We start from the raw sequence: 21,855 nt of genomic DNA on the forward strand, positions 1-21,855 counted from the left end.
CTGATCAAAGGGTCTGCAGCTTTTGAGGACATATCTTCTGCATCCCATAACCGTATGAGCCGTCCGAAAACCTTGCAGTTTTGCTGCCCTACAGTAATTTCTTTAAATCTTGTAGTGAAGCTCATGATTGACTTGTCTCTGAAAGAAGATATAACATATTAATTTTGCAAGTAAAGTAAGCATGTAATATTGTTGCTGAAATAAGAGAAGAATATGCAATTAAAATATTCTCGGTGCAAATCCAATAAAATATGGTAAGATGCCAAAAATGCAGATTTGTGTTTGCATAATATACCTTTATTGTTTAATGGAGGTTCCTATTTTTTTTTAGAATTAAGGAGCTCAGCTCTCGATTTCATTAATGAAACCGCAATAGTATGTGTGATAGAGGTCCAACAGAAAGAAAGATTACAATAGCTGGGCATTATGAACTAATACTCCAGCAAACCATAAAAGGTTCTAACAAGAAATATAAAAGGCACTGGGTCGACGACATGTAGATACAGACATGTCGATGGCTTCTTCTTTTGGTATTGTGCATCAGCTTGTATCTCTCATCGTCGCCTCCCTCCAAGCGCTATGAGCATGAGACACATCAGACGCGACCTTGATAGCCTGGATGTGCCATCCCTGAGCTTATCACAGTCCGCTTCCTTTTGTAGCCCAGCCTAAAAATTAATCCAGTGACAAACAGAAAACAGACTATTAGTAGGTTCTTTAAGTACTAATCCCTTAAAATAAAAACCATTCCGACATCTCCAGATGCTCCAGCAGAGGACAGCGACGCCAACAGCCACAAGCTCTCGTTGGCGTCCCCTAAACTGTAACATCCAGACATCCAACAGGTCGTTAACTGAACTAGGTTCCTTGTCAGACATCCAACAGGTCCTTAACTGAATGCCGCGGAGTTAATTTTTCTTTTACACGCTCAAATAGCAGTTAATGACTTTATAAATACTACAATTAACATCGCCTGAATGATCTTGGCTGCACGCAATGTCAGAGGCACCAATATGCGGATAACAGTTCTCGTTGACAAACATCCGGAGAGACACGAGTAGTACGCATAGCATCTCCTTGCGGAAAATATCCACCGGACTAGTTTTTCATTAGTTGTTCTGCGGCGTCCGCATCCGTGGACAATGCCTTCCCGGAGTAACCCATTGATGCCCCAGTGCAGTAATGGCAACAAGCACATGCACACTTGTTACGCGGGAACGTGACCCAGGATTTCACTTGCACGTTAACCAACAGATTTCACTCGCAAGTTTTTTACTAATCCAGCCCCAAAAATGTATATGTTCCTTTTGAAATTTTCATCCTTGTTTTGATTGTTCTATCAATTTTTGTAAGTTTATCGACTAAAATGTTTCTAACCGCCATCTGCCAGTTCTTCCTCATTTTTATATTTTATTTTAGGAAGTTACCGTGCAAGGAAAAATCGAAGAAAGTAAGGATGAGATTTTTGAACTAAACATGAAGGTCCACGTCGAAAGGACGACACCAATGCACGGAGGAGGGTGCCTTGTGGCCCTCAGGTGGCCTGGGCCTAGGCCGCACCAGGGGCGCATGGGGCCCACTAGTGGCCGCCACCTTCGCCCTTTGGACTACATCTTCATCACTCTTTGATTTTTTTTGTCATCAGGAAGAAGGTGAAAATAATAGAGAGAAAAACTACCATAAATTTTGCCACCAGCAAGGACGGAATTGGAGGGGAATGCCTCCAGAGCCTTATTTTCACCCCATTCATCGATTCCTGTTGCGCTCCCTGCTACATAATCCGTTATTCTTGGAAGTTCCCCACTGACGCAAAACTAAAAAGCGTCAGTGCAGATTCTTATCTCTGATGCTTCTTATAATTAAAGATTGTCACATGTAGCATCCAGGAGGCCGCAACAAAAGATATTTCTGACACCTACCTCAGAGAAGCGTCAGAGAAATTCCACACTTCTGACGCTTCATTTCTACTGACGCTTTCTTACTTCGTAAGCGTCTTAACTACCTCCACCACCATAAGCATCTTCCTCTTTCCTCTTCCCCGGGCCGCGCACCTCGCCTTCTTCGGCGTGCTCATGGATGATGTTGCCGACATATCAAGGCGCTTCTTGATCTTGTCCACAACGATCTGACGTGTGTACCTTGTATGAAATAGCAGATCTTGTATGCAATGCAATGTGATGTGGTTGATCTTATATGAAATGTAACAGATCTTGTCTGCAATGTAATGTGGTCGATCTTGTATGAAATGTAGCAGATCTTGCATGCAATGAATGACATTCATATTGGCTCAATGTTTCCCTGTGATTTAAATTAAAATTATATGGTTGACTCTGACGTTGACAGAAAAAAAAGACGACAGATGTAACTTCTTTTCCTCTCATAAGAACCATCACCGACTTTTCTTGTTTAAGGAGGTGTCAAAGATAACTAGCTCTGATGCTTCTTTAGGCCCAAAAGAGTCAGCAAAAGTACCCTGATATGACCAATGAGGCTCAGAGAAGACTAGTCCTCACACGTGTCCTGGAAGAACCGTCAGTAGGTTTTTCCTACTTCTGACGCTTGCCGACACATCAGAAGTTCCCGAGTCATCTCTGACACTTGATTAATGACACATCCCATTTGCGGCAGACTACAGGTTTTTGACGCGTCAGAAAATAAGTGATTTTGTAGTAGTGTCTCCAATGAGTAGGGAGTAGTTCACCTCTCGGTCATGGGTTTGTGGTAGATTGTATCCGATCTCTCGATGTACTCTATTGTTTATCGAACATATGATTTGTCCTACATGATTATGACCTACATGGTGTAATTCTTTTGTTTTGTGGATCATTTGTTGCGATTTGATATATGATATACAGTTCGTTTTCTTTTTGACAAAAGACAACATCATTGTTTCAAATATATAAAGAAGAGTTACATATGAATAACAACCATCCGAGAAGAAAAGAGATGGCTTACACGACGGTCATCACCACAACAAAAGAACACATGCATTGCTAGAGCATCACAACTAAGGCGAAGGACCACACGACACCAAGATAAAAGCAAAGAACCCAACATACAAGCCAACTTAGCTACCATCACCATAGTCACCAAAGCGAACAAAGTCAACCAGTGTAGCAAGCGTGACCGGAAGACCTCATTCCCATCTTCGAAGGGCGTTACAGAGTCGATACTACACCGCACATAAATCTTAACCGCAAGACTTCGACGCAACATGACAACCTAGAGAGATAGATGACAGTTAGTACTTAGATGGTGTTACAATATTGTGCATTTTTATTAACACCGGGTATGAAGAGCATCTCTAGTAGACCCCTCCACATAAGATAGACCTTAAAACTATTTTATGATATCCCACAGGCTGCAAAGAAACAAATCCCGCAAATGTTTACCATAAACCGAATATTCCTCTTCTTCTTCGGGTTGTGATGGGAATCGACGACCGGAGCAAGCTTTGTAGAACATCGGATGAGACACACTGAGGCCTGACAAATCAGTGACGACGACACGTCATGGCTACGCAGCCGGATCTGGTTGGCTACCGTGACGACGGCCGAACTGAGCCACCCCGTGGAACTACACGCTGGATTAATGGTGGTCACGAGCTCGGGTCAATTCCGGGCAGAAGGGACCTGACGGGTCGCGAGATCCCAGAGGTGTGGGATGGGCGCAACGAATGACAAAAAAGCTTGTCGGTGGTGATAAAAAACTACGGCAGTAGGCTGCGGCAGGAGCGGATGGAAACGTGTGGGCTAAAACTCCATCGCACCAATAGTTTTCAAGCCTTCAAGAGGCACCAAAAATTCCGTCATGGGAACTGTGGGAATAAAACGTGTGGAGAGGTGTTCCTATGGTAAGTCTTAGTATTTCGAGGTTTCAAAATGTGGGAAATCTGTTTGAATCCATTTTTTTCATCCGAAACCATAAAATAACGATTATTCCAAGAGCGTGTGGCGAAATGCGAAATGTTGTAGAGATGCTCTGACTCCAGCCTTGTTAAGGGTGAAACCGGATCGGATTCGGACGGATAATGCTCATACCATATCCTATTCCATATTTTTTATCGGATTCGGAAACAGTGAGGATACATATTCGGACACGAAAACATATATGGTACGGTAGCGGAACGATGCCGAATCGGAAACGGATAATGATGAACGGATAGTGCGTGCATAGTAGTAATAACAAACAAGTTCATAGTCATCATTTATGTTGGGCCTAGACCCCAAATCATGGCTAAGATGGCAAGAAAACACACCAGAAGTAGGTTGGGATATATTTTGATATGGGCTTTCTTGCACGACCAGTCTGGACTAGGGGGTTGCATGTAACATGTTGGTAAAACGGATAATATCCGACTTACTGGGGTCGGATTATCCGAAATTACAATCGGATAATCTGGTATCCTCTGGATAATGCTCATACTATATCATACTAGCAAAAGAACCCGTGCAATGCTACGGAACAACGGAAAGTGTATCAAGCACGAGTCGTTGGAGGCGAAGTCTGGACATTGATTTTTCGATTAGATTGATTTCCAAACTGAGATTGATACCAAGATTTTTTGTTTGGGTTCGGATTGATTTCCATACTGAGATGGATACGAAGAATTTTGGATTTCATGCTAAGGAGATTGATTTATTTTAGGACTGTTCGTATTATGTTGTGACAAATTTGAACCGTACGATAACTTTCGGTAAATCTAAACCTGGCATATTGATTGTAATTTTAATGAAGTTGACTGACCAACACCGACCAACGGCCCCCACCCATCACCACCGATTTCAATTTAATATATTGTAATAGATAATAGATACCGTATAAGACCGGATAATAATTTCTCTTCTCGTATTCTATAAAATTAAATTCGGAAAGTAATTATCCTAACCACTTTCACCCGGAAATAATGTCTCCCGGACCCCACACTTCCGAATGCCCATCGCCCATGCACCATAGAACTGACAGACGGGTCCCACCTTTGGTGTCCCACGCAGGCCACGGTCGGAGCACCAGGTCACGCCCCCGTGGACCGCACCCCTTTACCTTAAATTCCGTCCAGTGTCAGAGCTCCGACCTGAGCTCGCCTCATACCGGAGGCGCCGACACTGCTGCCTGCGCCGCCGGCCGCCGAGCCGCCGTCGCCTCTGCCGATGGAGATGGCTCCCGCCCCCGTTTCGCCCACTCCTCGCACCGTAGATGACATCTACAAGGACTTCTCCAACCGCCGCACCGCCCTTGTCCGCGCCCTCACCGTCGGTAAGCGACACAAGCGACGCCCCCCTCTCGCTGTCTCTTTCCTCTCTTGCAGATTGGATCTAACTGCGACGGCGCCTCACCCCGTGTGCTCTCTTGGCTCTTGCAGATGTGGACGACTTCTACGGGTTCTGCGACCCAGGTAAGATCGGATCGGATCTGAGAGGTTCGGAATGGTGGGTTTCGTCCAATCTTCGTGGGTTTTGATTGGGTTTCTTGGTTGGTGCGCAGAGAAGGAGAATTTGTGCCTGTACGGATACCCCAACGGCAGCTGGGAGGTCGCGCTGCCGGCCGAGGAGGTGCCGCCGGAGATGCCCGAGCCGGCGCTTGGGATTAACTTCGCCAGGGACGGGATGAACCGCCGCGACTGGCTCTCGCTCGTCGCCGTCCACGCCGACTCGTGGCTGCTGGCCGTCGCTTTCTTCTTCGGTGCGCGCCTCAATGCCAACGACAGGTACGGCCCCGCCTTCATCAGATCGGGAGGAGCTTGCCCTTCTCTTAAGTCTCTTTAAATCTTTGCTCTGAATGTCCATTACGATTGGAAAGATAACTTCTTGGAGGGATCAGAAAAATTCTGATGGATAATGTTGATCTAGATTCTTGGCTTGATTGCGTAATGCTCTTCTAGTGCTTGTGCGTGGGGTTTATTGATCTCTTATTTTATTTTAACCTCAACTGATACATGTGTGTGATTGGGCTGTTGCACATGTTTCTTATGCTTCCTTCGTTCTGTTGCCCCTTTTCCTTTTTCTTTCTCTCTCTCTCTCTCTCTGCTGTGTACTATGGGGCCATGTTTCGCACTGTGTATGCAAGCTTTATTCTTTGTCTCTGTTTTTCCTTTGTTTCTCCTCCCTTTTATGTATAACAGCCCTTTGCCTTTGATGGTTGCAACGTCATTTAAGTCTTTTGGCACCGGCGATCTTGGCTTGTAGAGTTCTTATACTCTTCACATTTATATCAGATTGTGCTCAAAGATTGATAGTATCTGCTATGCTTGACTTTGTTTATTTGGTGAGAAATCGAAAAGGCGCCATGATGTCTGTGGTCACTAGTTACTCCCTCCGATCCATATTAATTTTATTGTCTAAATATTACATGTATCTAGACATTTTTTAGGCATAGATACTGCATCCATATTTTGGCAAATTTGAGACAATTAATATGGATCGGAGGGAGTAGTATTTTGGAGTTTGGATGATGGAAAATTCCTGAGTTTTCATGCTCTTTGCTTTTCAGCAGTTTGGATGCTTCAGGTGATATTTTGTGATATACCTGTTTTTGGGAAGTTGACAGTGAAGGTGTTTGAAATTTGAGACAACAAAATTTGTGAAATGCATGTAGAATCCTATTGTGTTATCTAATACTCCCTCCGTGTACTAAAACCACGACAAGAATTTAGGGACGGAGGGAGTATTCATCATACCACAAACTTCAATTTGTCCTATGGTTATCATAGAAGGCTTAAAAGGAAAAAAAGGAATCCTTTAAGTCTAGTTCATTTTTCTCATCAAATTGGGCCTTGCTTATAGAATGATACCAGTCGATGTGAATCGTAAAGAATATGGTGGTCTTCTTCTTCCCAAAAATTACCCTTCCCCTATGTATTCTTCCCAGAACTGGAGTACCGGTACAAAATCACCTCCTCCAGAATACCCAACAAGTTATTGTTGATCTTGCATCACTGGTACAAAAATTACCCTTCCCCTATGATCTCTTTCTTAGTTTTCTCTTGAAATTTATGTTATAGAGACTACAAAAAGAACTGTGCACACTGAACAATATACTTTTGTCGTCCTAGAGGTTGATGCAGATGCAACACACACATCTCTATGTTGTACACATGTGTGGCAGATCTTGGCTGCATGGTGGTCCACGGATAACATGGCGACGTCTTAGATGCAACACAAATGGTGCTGATTGTCGGCTGTGGGAGTCATAGGTCATGACCTGGTGCTGGTGGCACTCTAGAGGAGATGGGTGCTGTATGACAGCGCGTGGAGCATTTAAGTGAATCGCGAAGTGGTATAGATCGGAGGCTGCCTAGGAGGCGCTGGAGCACATGCTTTGTGATCTCTGTGGCTGCCGCCAGGATGGTGCGTACGAGGCGAGCTCGGTACCCATATTGGGTCAGGAATAGGTTGGATAGAGTCTTCGGAGGAAGACTATGGGTGTATATGGTTTTGAGCCAAAGCTACCCATGTGAAAATATTGGCAGCCCGTGATAATTTGGTGCTTGTTTGCTTTGTTGCAAAAAATTTGGTTGTCAATGAGTATATACCCATCCGTTGCCCGTCAATTGTTGGCTCAAGAATTGTTGGCCATAAAATTGGTAAGCCAAATTTTGCTTGATTTGGTCGGGCTACGTTGCGCATGAACCAAACATGGTATGCTTTTAATTTTCAAGATTACCCTAGACAGGTGGCAGTTATTAAGTGGAGTCTAACTTGATGAGTAAAGAGACCAGGTCTTATAAGTCCCCTATTTGGTATGCCTGTTAGTTCTGTTTATTCTCTTAGTTCTGTTTGTGTTGCTGCATAAAATGTTGTTTCTTTCCTTTATTCAAATTTACAGGTCAGCTTTCCTAAGAAAGAGCTTGCCGATTTTGTTGCATAATCAAGAGCAATGTTTAGAAGTCTTGTTTGTGTAAACTGTGTAGTTTGGTTGCACTAATGGATAGCAAGGCCTTTCTTTTATGTTTTCTGCAAATAGGCACATCACAAGATGTTCAAACAGTGCTTGCAGTGTCATATTAATTCTGTTAATCATCTCGTGTTTGTACCCTTAATTCTTTTACAAAATTTGTTTTCTTACTTTTATGCTTTTGCTGAATCTTGATATTCTATTTGTCAACCATCATATTATTTTTCCTTAGATACTTTATTGATGACCTACTATTTCATTTGTGCCAATTTGGTATATACATGCTTTCCCTTTTATTGTGCCAGCCAACGATTAAATATTCTTCACACCCTTGGGTTTTTTTCCCCATAGCTGAAGTGATGGTTTTTGTTATGTTCACTGTACTTTCCTTTTTTGCATTAGGGACTATATTGCTAAACTATGCGCTTGTGCCCTGTCTCTATGTTCACTGTACTTTCCTAGAGCCACCTATAGTGAAGCATGAATTTATTAATTATCTGTACACTAATCACCTCCAAAAAAACAAAGGGGCAACTCCATTGCGAACGAGCACTTGGTGTAATGGTTAAGGAACAACTCTAGTAGCACTCAGGTCCTGAGTTCGACTCCCCGTGGGAGTGAATTTCAGGTTGGGGTTAAAAAATCCTCTCGTCTGCCCCACGCCTTAAGCACAGATCTAAGGCCTGCCCACTCTCACACGGGCTTCGGTGCCGCTGTGTATGGTGTGGGGCAGGGGTTCGGGGGTTTCTCGACCTGCGTGAGAAGGTCTTCTTCTAATGCAAATGCCTGGGGGGTGGCCTACCCCTTTGCAGATCCAGTTTTTTTAATCACCTCCAGAAAACAAAGGGGGCATTCTTAATCTTAGGCACTCTGGAGTGTTCACCTGGAAACATTCTTTAATTTTTGTTGACCTTAGGGTATGTTTGATTTGAGCCCAAACCTGCCCTTCCAAAAATTTGGCTAGCCAGAAAATTGGCCATTGTTTTGCTTGCCCATGAGTTAGAACTTTGGCCCAAAAAATGAAATAGAGTTGGCTAAGGGGCATTGGTATGCCAAATAGTTAGCAGCCATCCAAACAAAGACCAAATTGTTTGGTCATGACCTAAAAATTGGCGTGGTCCATATTGGCTGCAATCCAAACATATCCTAATTTCCAATTCCTCTGGGCATACTATTAGCATCAATATCTCATGGTGAAAATTGTGTCAGTACACAAGGATAGTTTCCTGACTTGTGCCCTGCTAATACATTTTGCTGGGTACTTGTCAATTAATTTTCCATGTTTGGCTGTCATCTTTTCTTTTGTACCCCTGCAGAATACACCTTTTGAAAGCAAAAGAACTAGCGGTGAAATTGGTTGTAATTGCCAATCCAAATCCAACAGCTATACACTCCGGCTTTTGAATCCAAGCACAAAATGTGGTAATAGGGTTTTGAGCACTGTCTTCCTACGGAATCCGCTCGTTTTCACCCCTACAGAACTGTTGTGTTTAGGTTAATTGTCATGTCCTTCAAAGTCTTTTTAGATTGCTGACAAACTAATACCTAATGAATACCCTTCTTAGATATGCTTCATGTAGAAATAAAGACCACCGCTATATGTGGACTACTTGGTGTCGTGGATTCTCTGTCTGATTTAAAGTCACTGCCATGACGCACATCATCATTTTTTTTGGATGCGACTTATCATATCATGATTAATAGTACGCCACATATCAGCTGCACTCAATATTTTGGATTTCCGTTAGATCAGATCTTTCGCTTTGACAAATTCGGACCTATCGACTCTACTTCATGTGAACAAGTAAAGAAGTAAGACGAGGAAGTGGAGCTGTCTTAGAAGCAGTAGCTTCCCCTGACAAGATACACTACAACAGTAGTGACCATGAATAAAAAAGGCCCTAGTTTAACGAGTTTGCTGCTTTTCCCAGGCAGGACAGGTGACTATTTGTTGATTGATCTTGATCTTGTTTGTTTGGTGTGTGTTCAGTTTAGTGCGATACAAAGTAGAAACTACAACTAGATCAAAACAGAACGGCCGCCCACTATAGAAGCTATACTTGTTTCAAAACTCTAACTGAACCCTTGCCTGGAACTGAGACTTTGCTTCTTGTTTCAGGAAGCGCTTATTCAGCATGATAAATGACCAGTCCACTGTGCTTGAGTCATTGTCTGAACGGAAGCATGGGAGGGATAATAAATCTGGTGGCGATAACAGTGGCAAATCCCGACACTCAGCGAAGGTGCCATTTTAATATTCCTATTTTCTTTCTCATGTCAAAACATTATCCAGTTGTTTTCCTACAAACTGAAACCTAACTTCGTTATGCAGCGAGCAAATAATGATGTCCAGACAAAGAACCCAAGGCCAGTGGCTGTTGATGTCGCCTACGAAGATGACGATGAACACAGCGAAACCCTTTGCGGAACCTGCAGCGGTCGCTACAATGCAAGCGAGTTCTGGATCGGGTGCGACATTTGTGAGCGGTGGTTCCATGGCAAGTGTGTGAGGATAACTCCGGCAAAAGCGGAGCATATAAAGCACTACAAGTGCCCTGATTGCAGCTCCAAGAAAAGCAGGCAATAAAAACCATGGAAGGTGCTGCCTCCCTGTTGCTGACTCAGCTGATCAATGAAACAATACTCTTCTCCTCTAGTCCCGGTTTCCAGCAGATGTGAGTTGCTTGTAGACATTATGCGCTGTTGTGTTAGATGTTGGAAAGACATACAGAAATAGTTGGTTTTATAAACTGGTCAATTGCTCTTGTGGTTGTTCCTTGAGATACGAACGACTGTGCATTGTAGTGTTAATTTAGAAGAAATTTGTCCATGCCATCTTGTTTTGGTATGTAAATTCGTTTTTTTCTTTTATTTGGTATATCTGTATTGACTGCGTTGTGTTAGTGCTTCGAGTCGAGGAGTTTCCAGCCGAATTAGTCTTACTCGTTTCGTTCTCAAGTCCCTTTTAAGGAATTTCCAGCGAAATTGGTTTATTTTTTACGTGAGATGTTCTGTAGGTGTCTTCTTATTGGATGACATGAATACATTGCTGGTCCAGGTATGGGTTGATTGAGCAGAATTGCATGTTAACCCAGATCAAAACCTGGGTTTAACTTGTCATGGCTCTTCCAAGTTCTAAGACGGAGCATCCTTTGAGTAGCAGTCAACCTACCAGTTGGCGGTAAGGTGCCAATGAGAGCGTGAAGGTGTGTTTGCTCAACCAGAAACAAATTTTCAAACAAATTTTTCGTCTCACCCGGGTCAGTGTCACCCGTCGCGGTCGTGAGGGGAGCATTGCGTGCTTTGTGCAGCAAAACCTCCTCTCCGAATCCTCATCTCAATTCTTTCGTTGACTTCAATTATATACCCCGTTTGGCGTTTGCCTTTGGTCGCGTTTCTTGGCTCGGATCGTCGTCCTCGATCGGTTCGAGTCACGATGAGTGGCGGCGAGCTCCGTCGGGGAGCGCTTGAGGAGAGCCTGCTGCTGACGGGGAGGACGCAGTGGGACAAGACATACCTGGACGTGCTGGGCGTGTGCTGCTCGGCGGAGGTCGCGCTCGTGGAGAGGCTCCTCTCGCCGCTCGCCGGCGTGAGGACGGTGTCCGTCGTCGTCCCCTCCAGGACCGTTGTCGTCCAGCACGACCCCGCCGCCGTCTCCCAGTCCCACATCGGTACTAAAACTCCCTCTTTTACTTTCAAGCCTAAACCAACAAAATTCTAACGTTGCTGTGAACTGGCGCTTTGCGCCGGCCGGCAGTGAAGGTTCTGAACGGGGCAGGCCTGGAGGCGTCGGTGCGAGCCTATGGGAGCAGCGGGATCATCAGCCGGTGGCCCAGCCCGTACATCCTCGCCTCCGGCGTCCTCCTCCTGGCGTCCTCCCTGAGCTGGCTCCTCCCTGATCCCCTGCATCATCTGCAGTGGCTGGCCCTGGCCGCGGCCTTCGTCGGCGCTCCCCCGATGCTGCTCCGGGGCTTCGCGGCCGCCAGCAGGCTCACGCTGGACATCAACGTCCTGATGCTCATCGCCGTCGCCGGCGCCGCCGCTCTCGGGGACTACACTGAGGCCGGCGCCATCGTCTTCCTCTTCACCACCGCCGAATGGCTCGAGACCCTGGCTTGCACCAAGGTAATCAAGAACGAGCCTCTTCCAGAACTCCAGGTCTTCAGAAACTTTTGATTGGACGGAATCCTATGTTGACCTTAATTTGCGTGGTCAGGCTAGCGCCGGCATGTCGTCGTTGATGAGCATGATCCCGCCAAAGGCAGTGCTCGCGGAGACGGGTCAGGTGGTCAACGTGAGCGACATCGGTGTAGGCGCCGTCGTCGCCGTCAGGGCCGGCGAGGTGGTCCCGGTCGACGGCGTGGTGGTGGACGGGCAGAGCGAGGTCGACGAGAGGAGCCTCACCGGGGAGTCCTACCCGGTGCCCAAGCAGCCGCAGTCCGAGGTCTGGGCCGGCACCCTCAATTTGGATGGTAATCTCAAAGTGGATTCCCAGACCACAGTAGTACTCCGTAACATTTTGCACACAAAATTCTCAAGGCCAAGGCAACCATGTTCTTGATCTGGTCCCTTTCTTGCAGGCTACATTGCCGTGAGGACAAGTGCTCTTGCGGAGAACTCGACGGTGGCCAGGATGGAGAAGCTGGTGGAAGAGGCCCAGAACAGCAGGTCCAAGACGCAGCGGCTTATCGATTCCTGCGCGAAATACTACACGCCAGCCGTGGTGGTCATGGGGGCAGGGGTGGCGCTGCCGCCGCTGCTGCTGGGAGCAGGGGACCCGGAGCGGTGGTTCAGGCTGTCCCTGGTGCTGCTGGTGAGCGCGTGCCCGTGCGCGCTGGTGCTGTCGACGCCCGTGGCCACCTTCTGCGCGCTCCTCACGGCGGCCAGGATGGGTGTCCTAATCAAGGGAGGGGACGTCCTCGAGTCCCTGGGGGAGATCACGGCCGTCGCCTTCGACAAGACCGGCACCATCACCAGAGGCGAGTTCAGCATCGCCGCGTTCCATGTGGTCGCGGACAAGGTTCAGATCACCCACCTTCTTTACTGGTAAATATGTTCACTTCCACTTTCACCCCTGAAACTCATGTGTGTGAAGTGAAATGATGATTTCTTGTTGCAGGGTGTCAAGCATCGAGAGCAAATCGAGCCATCCAATGGCGGCTGCACTTGTGGAGTACGCGCGGTCCAAATCTATCCAGCCAAAGCCGGAGAATGTCGCCGAGTTTCGCGTGATTCCCGGAGAGGGCGTCTATGGAGAGATCCATGGAAGGCACATCTACATCGGAAACAAGAGGGCGGCCCTGGCAAGGGGATCGTGTCACACAGGTGAACACTTGCTGCTTGAAAAATGATGTTTTGTTTCAGAAGAAACTGACTCAACTGAACTCAACTTTGTGTCGACGTTGACAGTTCCAGAGAAAAAGGACGGTGATCTGAAAGGCGTGTCCGTGGGATACGTGATCTGCGACGGGGACCTCGTCGGGGCGTTCTCCCTCTCGGACGATTGCCGGACCGGAGCGGCAGAAGCGATTCAGGAACTAACAGCCATGGGCATCAAATCCGTAATGCTCACGGGAGACAGCGCGGAAGCCGCGGCGCACGCGCAGGAGCAGCTCGGGGGCGCGCTCGAGGAGCTCCACTGGGATCTCTTCCCGGAGGACAAGGTGCGGCTCGTCGCCGCCCTGAAGGCGAGGGCGGGGCCGACGATGATGGTCGGCGACGGGATGAACGACGCCCCGGCGCTGGCCATGGCGGACGTGGGCGTGTCCATGGGCGTCTCGGGCTCCGCGGCCGCCATGGAGACCAGCCACGCGACGCTCATGTCCAGCGACGTGCTCAGGGTGCCCGAGGCCGTCAGGCTCGGGCGGCGCGCGCGCCGGACCATCGCCGTGAATCTGGTGGCCTCGGTGGGGATCAAGGCCGCCGTGTTAGTGCTCGCGGTCGCCTGGACCCCGGCGCTCTGGGCGGCGGTGCTCGCTGATGTCGGGACGTGCCTGCTCGTCGTGCTCAATAGCATGCGGCTGCTGGGGGAGGGGAACAGAGGGGGAGGTGGGAAGAAGAAGAAGGAGGAGGCTTGCCGTGCCACGGCGAGATCGCTGGAGATGAGAAGGGCTCAGCTGCTGCTCAACGCCGATGATGCGTCCAACGCTGCTAGTACTACGGTTGTTGTTGAGAGACCAGGTGGTGGCGGTGGGAGAGAGAAATGCCATTGCTGTCACAGGGAAAACGAGTCTCCTGAGAGTTCGGTTGCCATCGACATTATTCGAGTCGACGAGCGTCCGGAGGAAGTGAGGAAGATTGCGGCGTGTGCGCCTGCGAAAGGCGGAGCGGACGCCTGATGTTGCGGCAGCAGCAGCAAGGCTACTGGATGCGGCACTTTGGTCAGGCCTATTTCATCGACCCGCGCATCATCGCTACGATGTTGTTCCGGCCAAATAGACAGCTAAGAAATTGTACACCAAAATGGCGCCCGTTGATGGTAGGGTGAAAGTGATAGCCCCCCGATAGACATCCTTCTAGTGTTTAAAATGATGTATTTTTCAGACAGACATTTTTTAGTCATAAATTCATACACACAAATCAGACAAAACTGCTCCCTTAAGCAAGCGAATCCACGACACAATAGGAAATAAGGTACAAAAGTACAGAGTAATGCATTAAGTAAAATGGTGACAATAAGTCGAGAATCGACCCACAAGCAGGTTGTATCCCTTTTTACCCTTTGTGAGGTGACTCAAAATACTTGCAACATGCACATGTGTTTTGACCTTTTATGTCACCAGGCTGATTACACAAGTCAAATCGCTCCAACTAACATCGTTCTATCCTTTGAGATTGGTCAAACATTTGAATCATGCTTTTTTATTTTTCTGAGAGAAAAAACGGTCGACTCCGTCATTCGATTAGATAGGAAGAAATAACTGTACAAAGGGCCCTAAGAAAGGGACCTTGGGAAGAGGAGGTGAGACAAAATAAACGAAAAAGCATGCAATAAAGCCTAATCTTCCGGGTCCGAAGAGCACGCCCGGGATCTGCCTTGGATCTCCTCCCAAATCAAATGAGCCACGTCAAGAGTAGGGAGAGCTCTCCCTCCAAAGATCCTCCTATTCCGCTCCTTCCAAATACCCCACCAAACATAGATGAAGTGTCCACTCTTATTGCGTTTTTTTTTTCTTCTGAAGGCCAAAGATGAGGGAATCCCAGTGATCATTGATGGATCTGGACTGGACGTGGTGTCGATGATCGGCGTGGCTTGGCTCCATCTCTGTATGACGCTAAGAACATCGGAGGTGAAGTTGCAATCCCTACAGATGTGGAGGACAGTCTTCAGGTGGATCCTACAGAGCTAACGGATCGGATTGTGAGTCCAACCCCAGATCGCCAAGTTGTGCGCAGTGAGGATTTTCCCGTGGACCAAAGTCCAAGCAAAGAAGTTGCACTTGGGCTCCCTCTGCGCCTTCGTAATCTTGCCAACGGAGAAAGCAGGGAAAGAGCATTGGAATTGGGCCCTGTAGGAGGCCGCCGCCGTATAGACCCGCAGTTGTCCATCTCCACGTGATGCGGTCGTTCTGGGAAGTGAGATGGATCGTGTGAATGCAATCCCAAAGTTGCTATTTTATTTTCACTAAATCGGTTTGGGTGAAAACTAGGAATTGTTGCATTGTTTTTCTCTGTGAACTGCTTTTGGTTATTTGAATTGCAAACTCTCATAAACACGTTTTAGATCTTTTAAGCACATTTGTGATTGGATTGACGCTCCAGTTGGTAAGTCTTACTGACATTCTTTGGTTGCATGTCTGTTGAGCTATAAATTGGGCTAAAATACTGTCCATAAAGACTGCCCCGATACCCTGTACTTGTCGTTATCACCTACTTCCCAATATTTTGGAGGCAAATGCTACATATTGGACAAGAAGCACAAGCATGCTAACTTCTAACCTAAATGCGTACCGGGGGTTTAATTCTTGATTATCAGTCAAATGCATTTTTGACAACTCAAAGGTTGTTGAAATTTATAAGGACACGCAATTTGACGAGTCTAATGGTTCTTAAGAAGAGCAATTGCCATTAAGTGTAGATATTCATACAATCCCCGAAAACATACAAAATATGACAATTGGTGAGATTAGTTGGGTGGAAGTTAAGAAAAGCACATCTTTGTAAAGGGGTGCTTAATATTAAAGATTGACAAAACAATTTTCAACAAATAACCCTAGAGTGATTTGGACTACATGGAGGATGGTGTAACGAAATTCTTGGTGTTTTCAACTTTCTGGCACATAACAGCGACAATTACTCATAATCTTATATTTTAAATAAATTCTATACTATTCTGCATATTATTTGGTTTGCTTCTCTATCTTTCCCAAGACATAGTAGCAGAGAGTAGAGAGAAGAGCACATGTCTGCTTCATTTCATTTCTAATAAGTCGAAATGAAACTTTAAGCTGCACAAGTGACCAAAAATGCTTGAGTAGGCACGTGCCCTCCTCAACCGCAACTTAGGCAATTTTCTTAGTTTTTGGGTTTGGTCGTTTTTCATGTTGTATGCAGACTTGCAGAGGCTGGGTAATTAATTTTCATTTTTCCAAGTTTTTTTGCGCAGTTTTTGAATTTTCTTTTCCTGTACGGTTTTCATACTCCAGGGTGTGAATTGGACCCTTTCCGGTTCATCGTGCTGTTTCAAAGTAATAATCCTATCGTTTCTTTGCCTTCGATGGAATGAAATTGTAATCGCTTGAACAGCTCTTTTTTTTACAGCAATTCCTTGAACAGAACCTCATAGGAGCCAAATCTCTTGTCCTCAAAAAAAAAAAAGCGCATGTTTCGCAAAAACTGTCAAGTGGGTCGCTCCGTAGTTTCAGCCCAGCTTGTAAAGTGTGAAAACAGTACTACAGAGAATGGCGCCGCGCCCGTCAAAAAAAAAAGAATAGCGCCGCGCTGAATTTTGCTGCAGGTTCTTCAGTCAAACCGGCTCTAACCCTGACTTTCTTGCTGCTTCGTTCATCATTTACATAGTGTCGACACCCCGTCTCTGAGATAAGCAATTAAGCACGCACACTTTCTGCACCCTCTCACTCTCACTCTCACTCTCAAACAAACCTACACGGTTGCCATTCCATTCCAAACCCAGTTTGAGGCCAAGCGTGCACGAAAATTACATCGTTCCAACCGGCTAGTAAACAAGCACTACTGTATATATATCCTTGACCCAAAAGTCACGGAGCAAACTACTGTAAATCAATAGTAAAGCGCGTAATTAGGCCCATTTGGCAGCGCAAAAAAAAAACCCAAAAAACAATCAGGCCCATTTGGCGAGCATGGACATGAGCCCGGCGCCGAGGAGCATGGAGAGGTTGATGCCGAGCTGGAGCTTCCCCCTGCTCTGCACCTTGGGGTTCATGAAGTCCTCGGCGAGGAGGTCGACGAGCGCCATGTAGACGAGGATCCCCGCCGCCACGGAGTTGAGGCCGCCTTCCACCACCAGCGCCGTCGGGCTGTTCTCGTTGTACACCCGCGATATGCCGACGCCCACCGCGATGCCCACCGGCGTCGTCAGGCAGAAGAAGAGGATCATCGTCACGATGGACCTTGCCTTGAACTTGGCCTGCACCCATCATCATCGTCAGTAATAAGCCCAGAGGCACATTTCAGTAAAGAAGTTTCTTTTCTGAGCATCCATGTGGTTTTGCTATTTTAGACATGTCCTTACTTGTATCAATGTGCAGTGATCGCCTGCCTTCGTTTCACTTAGAGAAAAATGGACATGTGCTCTGCCTCAACGATTTAGGCATGTAACTACCTTACCATTTAGGCATCCTACTAACCTATTGGAGTTATGTAGTTCCGAAATTGCTTCTGCTATTTTGTGGCAGGCCACCCAAAGTTCCCCTGCCTCAACGATTTATGCATGTGACTACCTTACAATTTAGGCATCCTAAGCTGTTGGAATTATGCAGTTCCGAATCTGCTTGTGCTATTTTATGTCAGGGCACCCAAAGTTCCCTGCTTCAACGATTTAGGACATGTACTTAATTAACTAACTTCAGTTTAGGGACCCTATTGGAGTTATGCTGTTCCAAAAAAACTGATAGTGCTTTTGTTCTTTCTTCTCCAGGCCACCCGAAGTGCCCCTGCTTGTACTTTACATGAATTAATTCTGTCGACATCCATCTCTGATTCTCCAGCCTTTTGCAAGCATGATGTAAGAGCATCATAGTACTCTCTTTTCCCTGGCCTTTTCACTTTTGATGGAGACCATACATGTAAAGTTCTATGCATAAAGACTACATCCTCCCTCTGTTTGATTATATTTATTCTTTGGGAATAGGCAAGCAAGACAGTCATGCAACTTTGAATCTACATATATGCACATCATCGTTCAAACATGGTTTAGACCATCAATATGTAAAGTGGTATTGTAATAAATCGTACGCGCTTACTGAAATGTTCAGGATTTTCTCAATATATACCTGAACGATGCAGCCACCAAGGCCCATGCCCTCGAACATCTGGTGGAAGCTCAGCGCGACCACGAGCGGCTTGATGGTGTCCGGTTCCTGAGACGCGCCGAGAGAGATGCCGATGATCACGGAGTGCACCACGATACCCAGCTCAAGGACCTACAACATTAATTGTCGTTGAAGCAAAAGATTAAAACCACACAAGAATGTATAGGTTCGTCAAAGTACCTACAACATTAATCTGTGGTAAATTAGCCACCGGCCGGTTAAATAGTTGTCACGTTTAAAAAGTTGAGACCAGTACCGAGTTCAGAAAAAAAATTAAAAAAAAATTGAGACAAGTAACTACCAACAAACCTGAGAGATTACGCGATACCGGATGGTGTCCATCTTGTCGTCCTCGGCGCCGCCCACGGCCGCGACGAGCGCCGCGGACCCGTGCGCGTGGCCGTGCGTCGCGTGCGTGTGCACGTGCACGTCTTCTTCCCCGGCGGCGGCGGCGGCCTGCTTCTCCTCGTCGACAACGGCGCCGCCGCCCTTCTTGGAGTGCGCGCGCGTGAAGTAGCCGGTGGCGAGGGTGTCAACGACGAGCGTGCCGATGGCGCCGACCATGGCGCCGAGCCCGGCGAAGGGGAAGTCCTTCCAGGGCCCGTCGGACGGCAGGCATGGCGAGCCGAGGTTCTCGAAGGCGTCCGGGAGGATGTGGATGAAGCCCGTGGCGAGGATGACCCCCGCCGCGAACGCCTTGACCAGGAAGAACACGTCGCCGTCGGGCCGCAGGCCCGGCACGCGCCGGGCCAGGACGGGGAGCGAGCAGCCCAGCGCGCCGGACACCAGGATGGAGAAGAAGGCCGCGATCTTCAGCGGCCGCACCCGCGCGCGGTCCGCCGCCGCCGACTCCGCCGACCCGCACTCGTCCTCCTCCCCCTCGCCGCGCACCGCCGAGACCAGCAGCAGCGCCGCGATGGCGGCGCCGAGAAGAATCGCCGCGCTCGGCTTCATTGCTGCTTGCTAGGCTGCTGCGTGCGATTTTGAACCGTGGAAGAAGAAGCTCTGCTAGCTAGCTGCACTGGACAGATGGATGGAAGAAGACGAAGCTCTGCTCTGCAGCCAGGCTAGGGCTTCGATCTCGGTCCTATATATAAACCTCGGCAATTTTGTAATTCGTCAACGGCGAGCCGATGACGACATGGATGAGTATATACCGCGCCATGTATTACAGGACAGGCGATTTGCCGTTGGATTTTCCAACGGTGACGACATGCTCGAGTACGATTTTCTTGATTTACTGCCGGAGTTTGGGGGGATTTCTTTATTTCTTTATTTATTGCCGGAGTTTGGGGGGGAAGTTACCCAGGATGACGACACACTATGGTCAGACGAGGCGGTAATTTTGCTCGCATTTAAGCGTTCCTAAATTAAGCGACAGATGTAGAGGCGCTCCGAAAATATGGTCGTATTTTCGAGACCTTCCTTTTCTGAAACTCAATATATAGAAGCATACTTTCAAAACTGATCGAACGGAACACGCTTTCGGTTCGACCGTTCAACCACTGTTTCATCCGTCTGGTTGCAAGTGTATACTACTCCCTCCGTAGGGTATACAAGAACACGTTATGCTATTTCTGTTCTTTTAGAGAACTATATCTATTTCTGGTGATATTCCATCCTTTTTGGAAATTAGTTCATACTAGAAATAGGACCTTCTTCAACAATGTTGCAATGCGAAAAATGGCGAGTATACCGAAAACCACTAAGTATAGCCCGTGATGGTTAACTTAGCTATTTCTTATGAGATCATCAAGTCTAAGGTACGTAATGTTGTGCAAATATGATTGAACACAACTACTACTTGCAAACAATTTCAAAAATAAGATTTGTCGCCCATATAGCTAGATGTCTGGACGATAGAATCTCCAAGTGAATAATATATATGTCCTTGATCTTCAATTAATTGATAACGTAACTAAGTCCTTTCTGTATTCCACAGGCAATGGATTGCTCCAAAACTTTCCTGTGGACCAAATTACTGAGTAATAAGGTTCTGTTAGTGTTCTCTGTCATTTGTAGGGTAGCATAAGAATGCTCCATCCTTGGGGTTGTGCTCTACGGGTGAACGTCCTCCATTTGGCATCGCGGATTGGGTGTCAAACATGCCTTAGCATCGCTTCCTTCCTGGAGGCCCTGATTGCCACCGTTTGGTAAACACCTTGGTGTCTGCATTGGCGCGATTGGGTTGGAGCCGGTGATAGAGGTAGTGGTCGGGGTGGCTGTAGTGATGGCACCCTAGTAAATATCAGCGATTAACTCGCAAGGATCACTGTCACCAATCGAGTCTTTCGTAAGAGTAAATGTTGTACTCTACTCTACTATAATGTATTATCTCAGTTCATAATGTTTGTTTTCATCTCATTGATTTGCGTCAAATCAACGAGCTGATGTAGTCTATAGGTGTGACGGACCACCAATCGAGTACTTTTACTAGCACAATACTCATATGTCGGTAGGGACTAAAAATATATGTTTAAAGAAAATGTTGCTATTATCTAGTAGTATTGTCTTACTCCCCAATCCAACAAAAAATGTCTCAGATTTATCAAAATTTAGATGTATCTAGACATGACTTAGTATATAGACGCATTCAAATTTAGTCAAAGTTAAGACATCCTTTGTTGGACGCAGGGAGTATATTATATAATCTACTTCCTTCGTCACATATTAAGTGACTTTCTATTACATGTATCTAGACATATTTTAATAACAGATACGTTCATATTTGGACAAATTTGAGTCACTTGGTATTAGAGGGAATAATTATATTTATTCTTGTTTTCGTATGTTAATTCAACCAGTGATGATGAGAAAAACCGTTGTAGTTGGAAGATAACGGGATCACCGTGACTAAATGAGAGTTTTATATAAGTCAAAACGAAGAAATAGCCCTTTATCCTTGGCCAGGAAGAAGGAGCCGTCGTTTTAACGCCAACCGATCAGTCGCCGGCTGGCGGCTGTTGTATGCATGCATGTCGATACGGTGTCGACACTGCGGCGGAAGAGGAAACAGGGACGCGTGTAAACCGAGAGGAGCCGCTTTCGTTCATCTCTTGGACGGCAGGCGCTCCGTTGCTGGTTCTTGTATTTCTGATTAAACCGAGGCGACGTCGATCGGGGGCCAGCTAAGCCAGTCGTTGTTTTGTTGCCTAGATATACGATGTTGCGTTACTCAATATAAAGAATGTATTTTTGGGTATAAAGAATGTGACCATATTATTGCGTACTCCTTCCGTTTCTAAATACTTGTCGTGGTATGAACGGAGGGAATACTTTATAAACGAATTTACTTTGCGTGGGTCCGACACTTTCATCGTGTGTCCCATAAAGTCATCTCTTATTGCGTTACCTTACAATCAATGGTTAGATGAATAAAATTAATTTAAAGACAAAAGAAAAACATATTGAGAGCATGTACATGTTTTGTTGTCTTATCTAAATGACATGT

General features: G+C 46.5%; 3 protein-coding genes and 1 long non-coding RNA gene across 4 annotated transcripts; 3 read left to right on the forward strand and 1 right to left on the reverse strand.

The window, feature by feature from the left end:
* Nucleotides 1–5,054: 5,054 nt before the first annotated feature.
* Nucleotides 5,055–10,826, forward strand: LOC100822053 (PHD finger protein ALFIN-LIKE 2). The gene is made up of 5 exons (XM_003557311.4): nt 5,055–5,256; nt 5,363–5,395; nt 5,485–5,707; nt 10,013–10,136; nt 10,226–10,826. Exons 1-5 carry the CDS (start codon nt 5,151–5,153, stop codon nt 10,478–10,480), a joined length of 741 nt encoding a protein of 246 aa, XP_003557359.1. The 5' UTR covers nt 5,055–5,150; the 3' UTR covers nt 10,481–10,826.
* On the forward strand, nt 5,716–7,602 carry LOC112269767. The gene is made up of 2 exons (XR_002961731.1): nt 5,716–6,937; nt 7,052–7,602. It is a non-coding gene; the product is annotated as an uncharacterized LOC112269767 (long non-coding RNA).
* Nucleotides 10,827–11,005: 179 nt separating the features above from the next.
* Nucleotides 11,006–14,482, forward strand: LOC100832406 (cadmium/zinc-transporting ATPase HMA3). The gene is made up of 6 exons (XM_003561234.4): nt 11,006–11,564; nt 11,651–12,018; nt 12,110–12,365; nt 12,474–12,939; nt 13,013–13,218; nt 13,303–14,482. Exons 1-6 carry the CDS (start codon nt 11,330–11,332, stop codon nt 14,229–14,231), a joined length of 2,460 nt encoding a protein of 819 aa, XP_003561282.1. The 5' UTR covers nt 11,006–11,329; the 3' UTR covers nt 14,232–14,482.
* A 2,382-nt stretch (nt 14,483–16,864) lies between these two features.
* Nucleotides 16,865–19,516, reverse strand: LOC100822361 (zinc transporter 8). The gene is made up of 3 exons (XM_003557312.4): nt 18,714–19,516; nt 18,366–18,515; nt 16,865–17,500 (listed from the first exon to the last, which is right to left on the reverse strand). Exons 1-3 carry the CDS (start codon nt 19,356–19,358, stop codon nt 17,195–17,197), a joined length of 1,101 nt encoding a protein of 366 aa, XP_003557360.1. The 5' UTR covers nt 19,359–19,516; the 3' UTR covers nt 16,865–17,194.
* Nucleotides 19,517–21,855: the final 2,339 nt, after the last annotated feature.

Source organism: Brachypodium distachyon, chromosome 1 (assembly GCF_000005505.3).
Source record: "Brachypodium distachyon strain Bd21 chromosome 1, Brachypodium_distachyon_v3.0, whole genome shotgun sequence".
Classification (NCBI taxonomy): Eukaryota; Viridiplantae; Streptophyta; class Magnoliopsida; order Poales; family Poaceae; genus Brachypodium; species Brachypodium distachyon.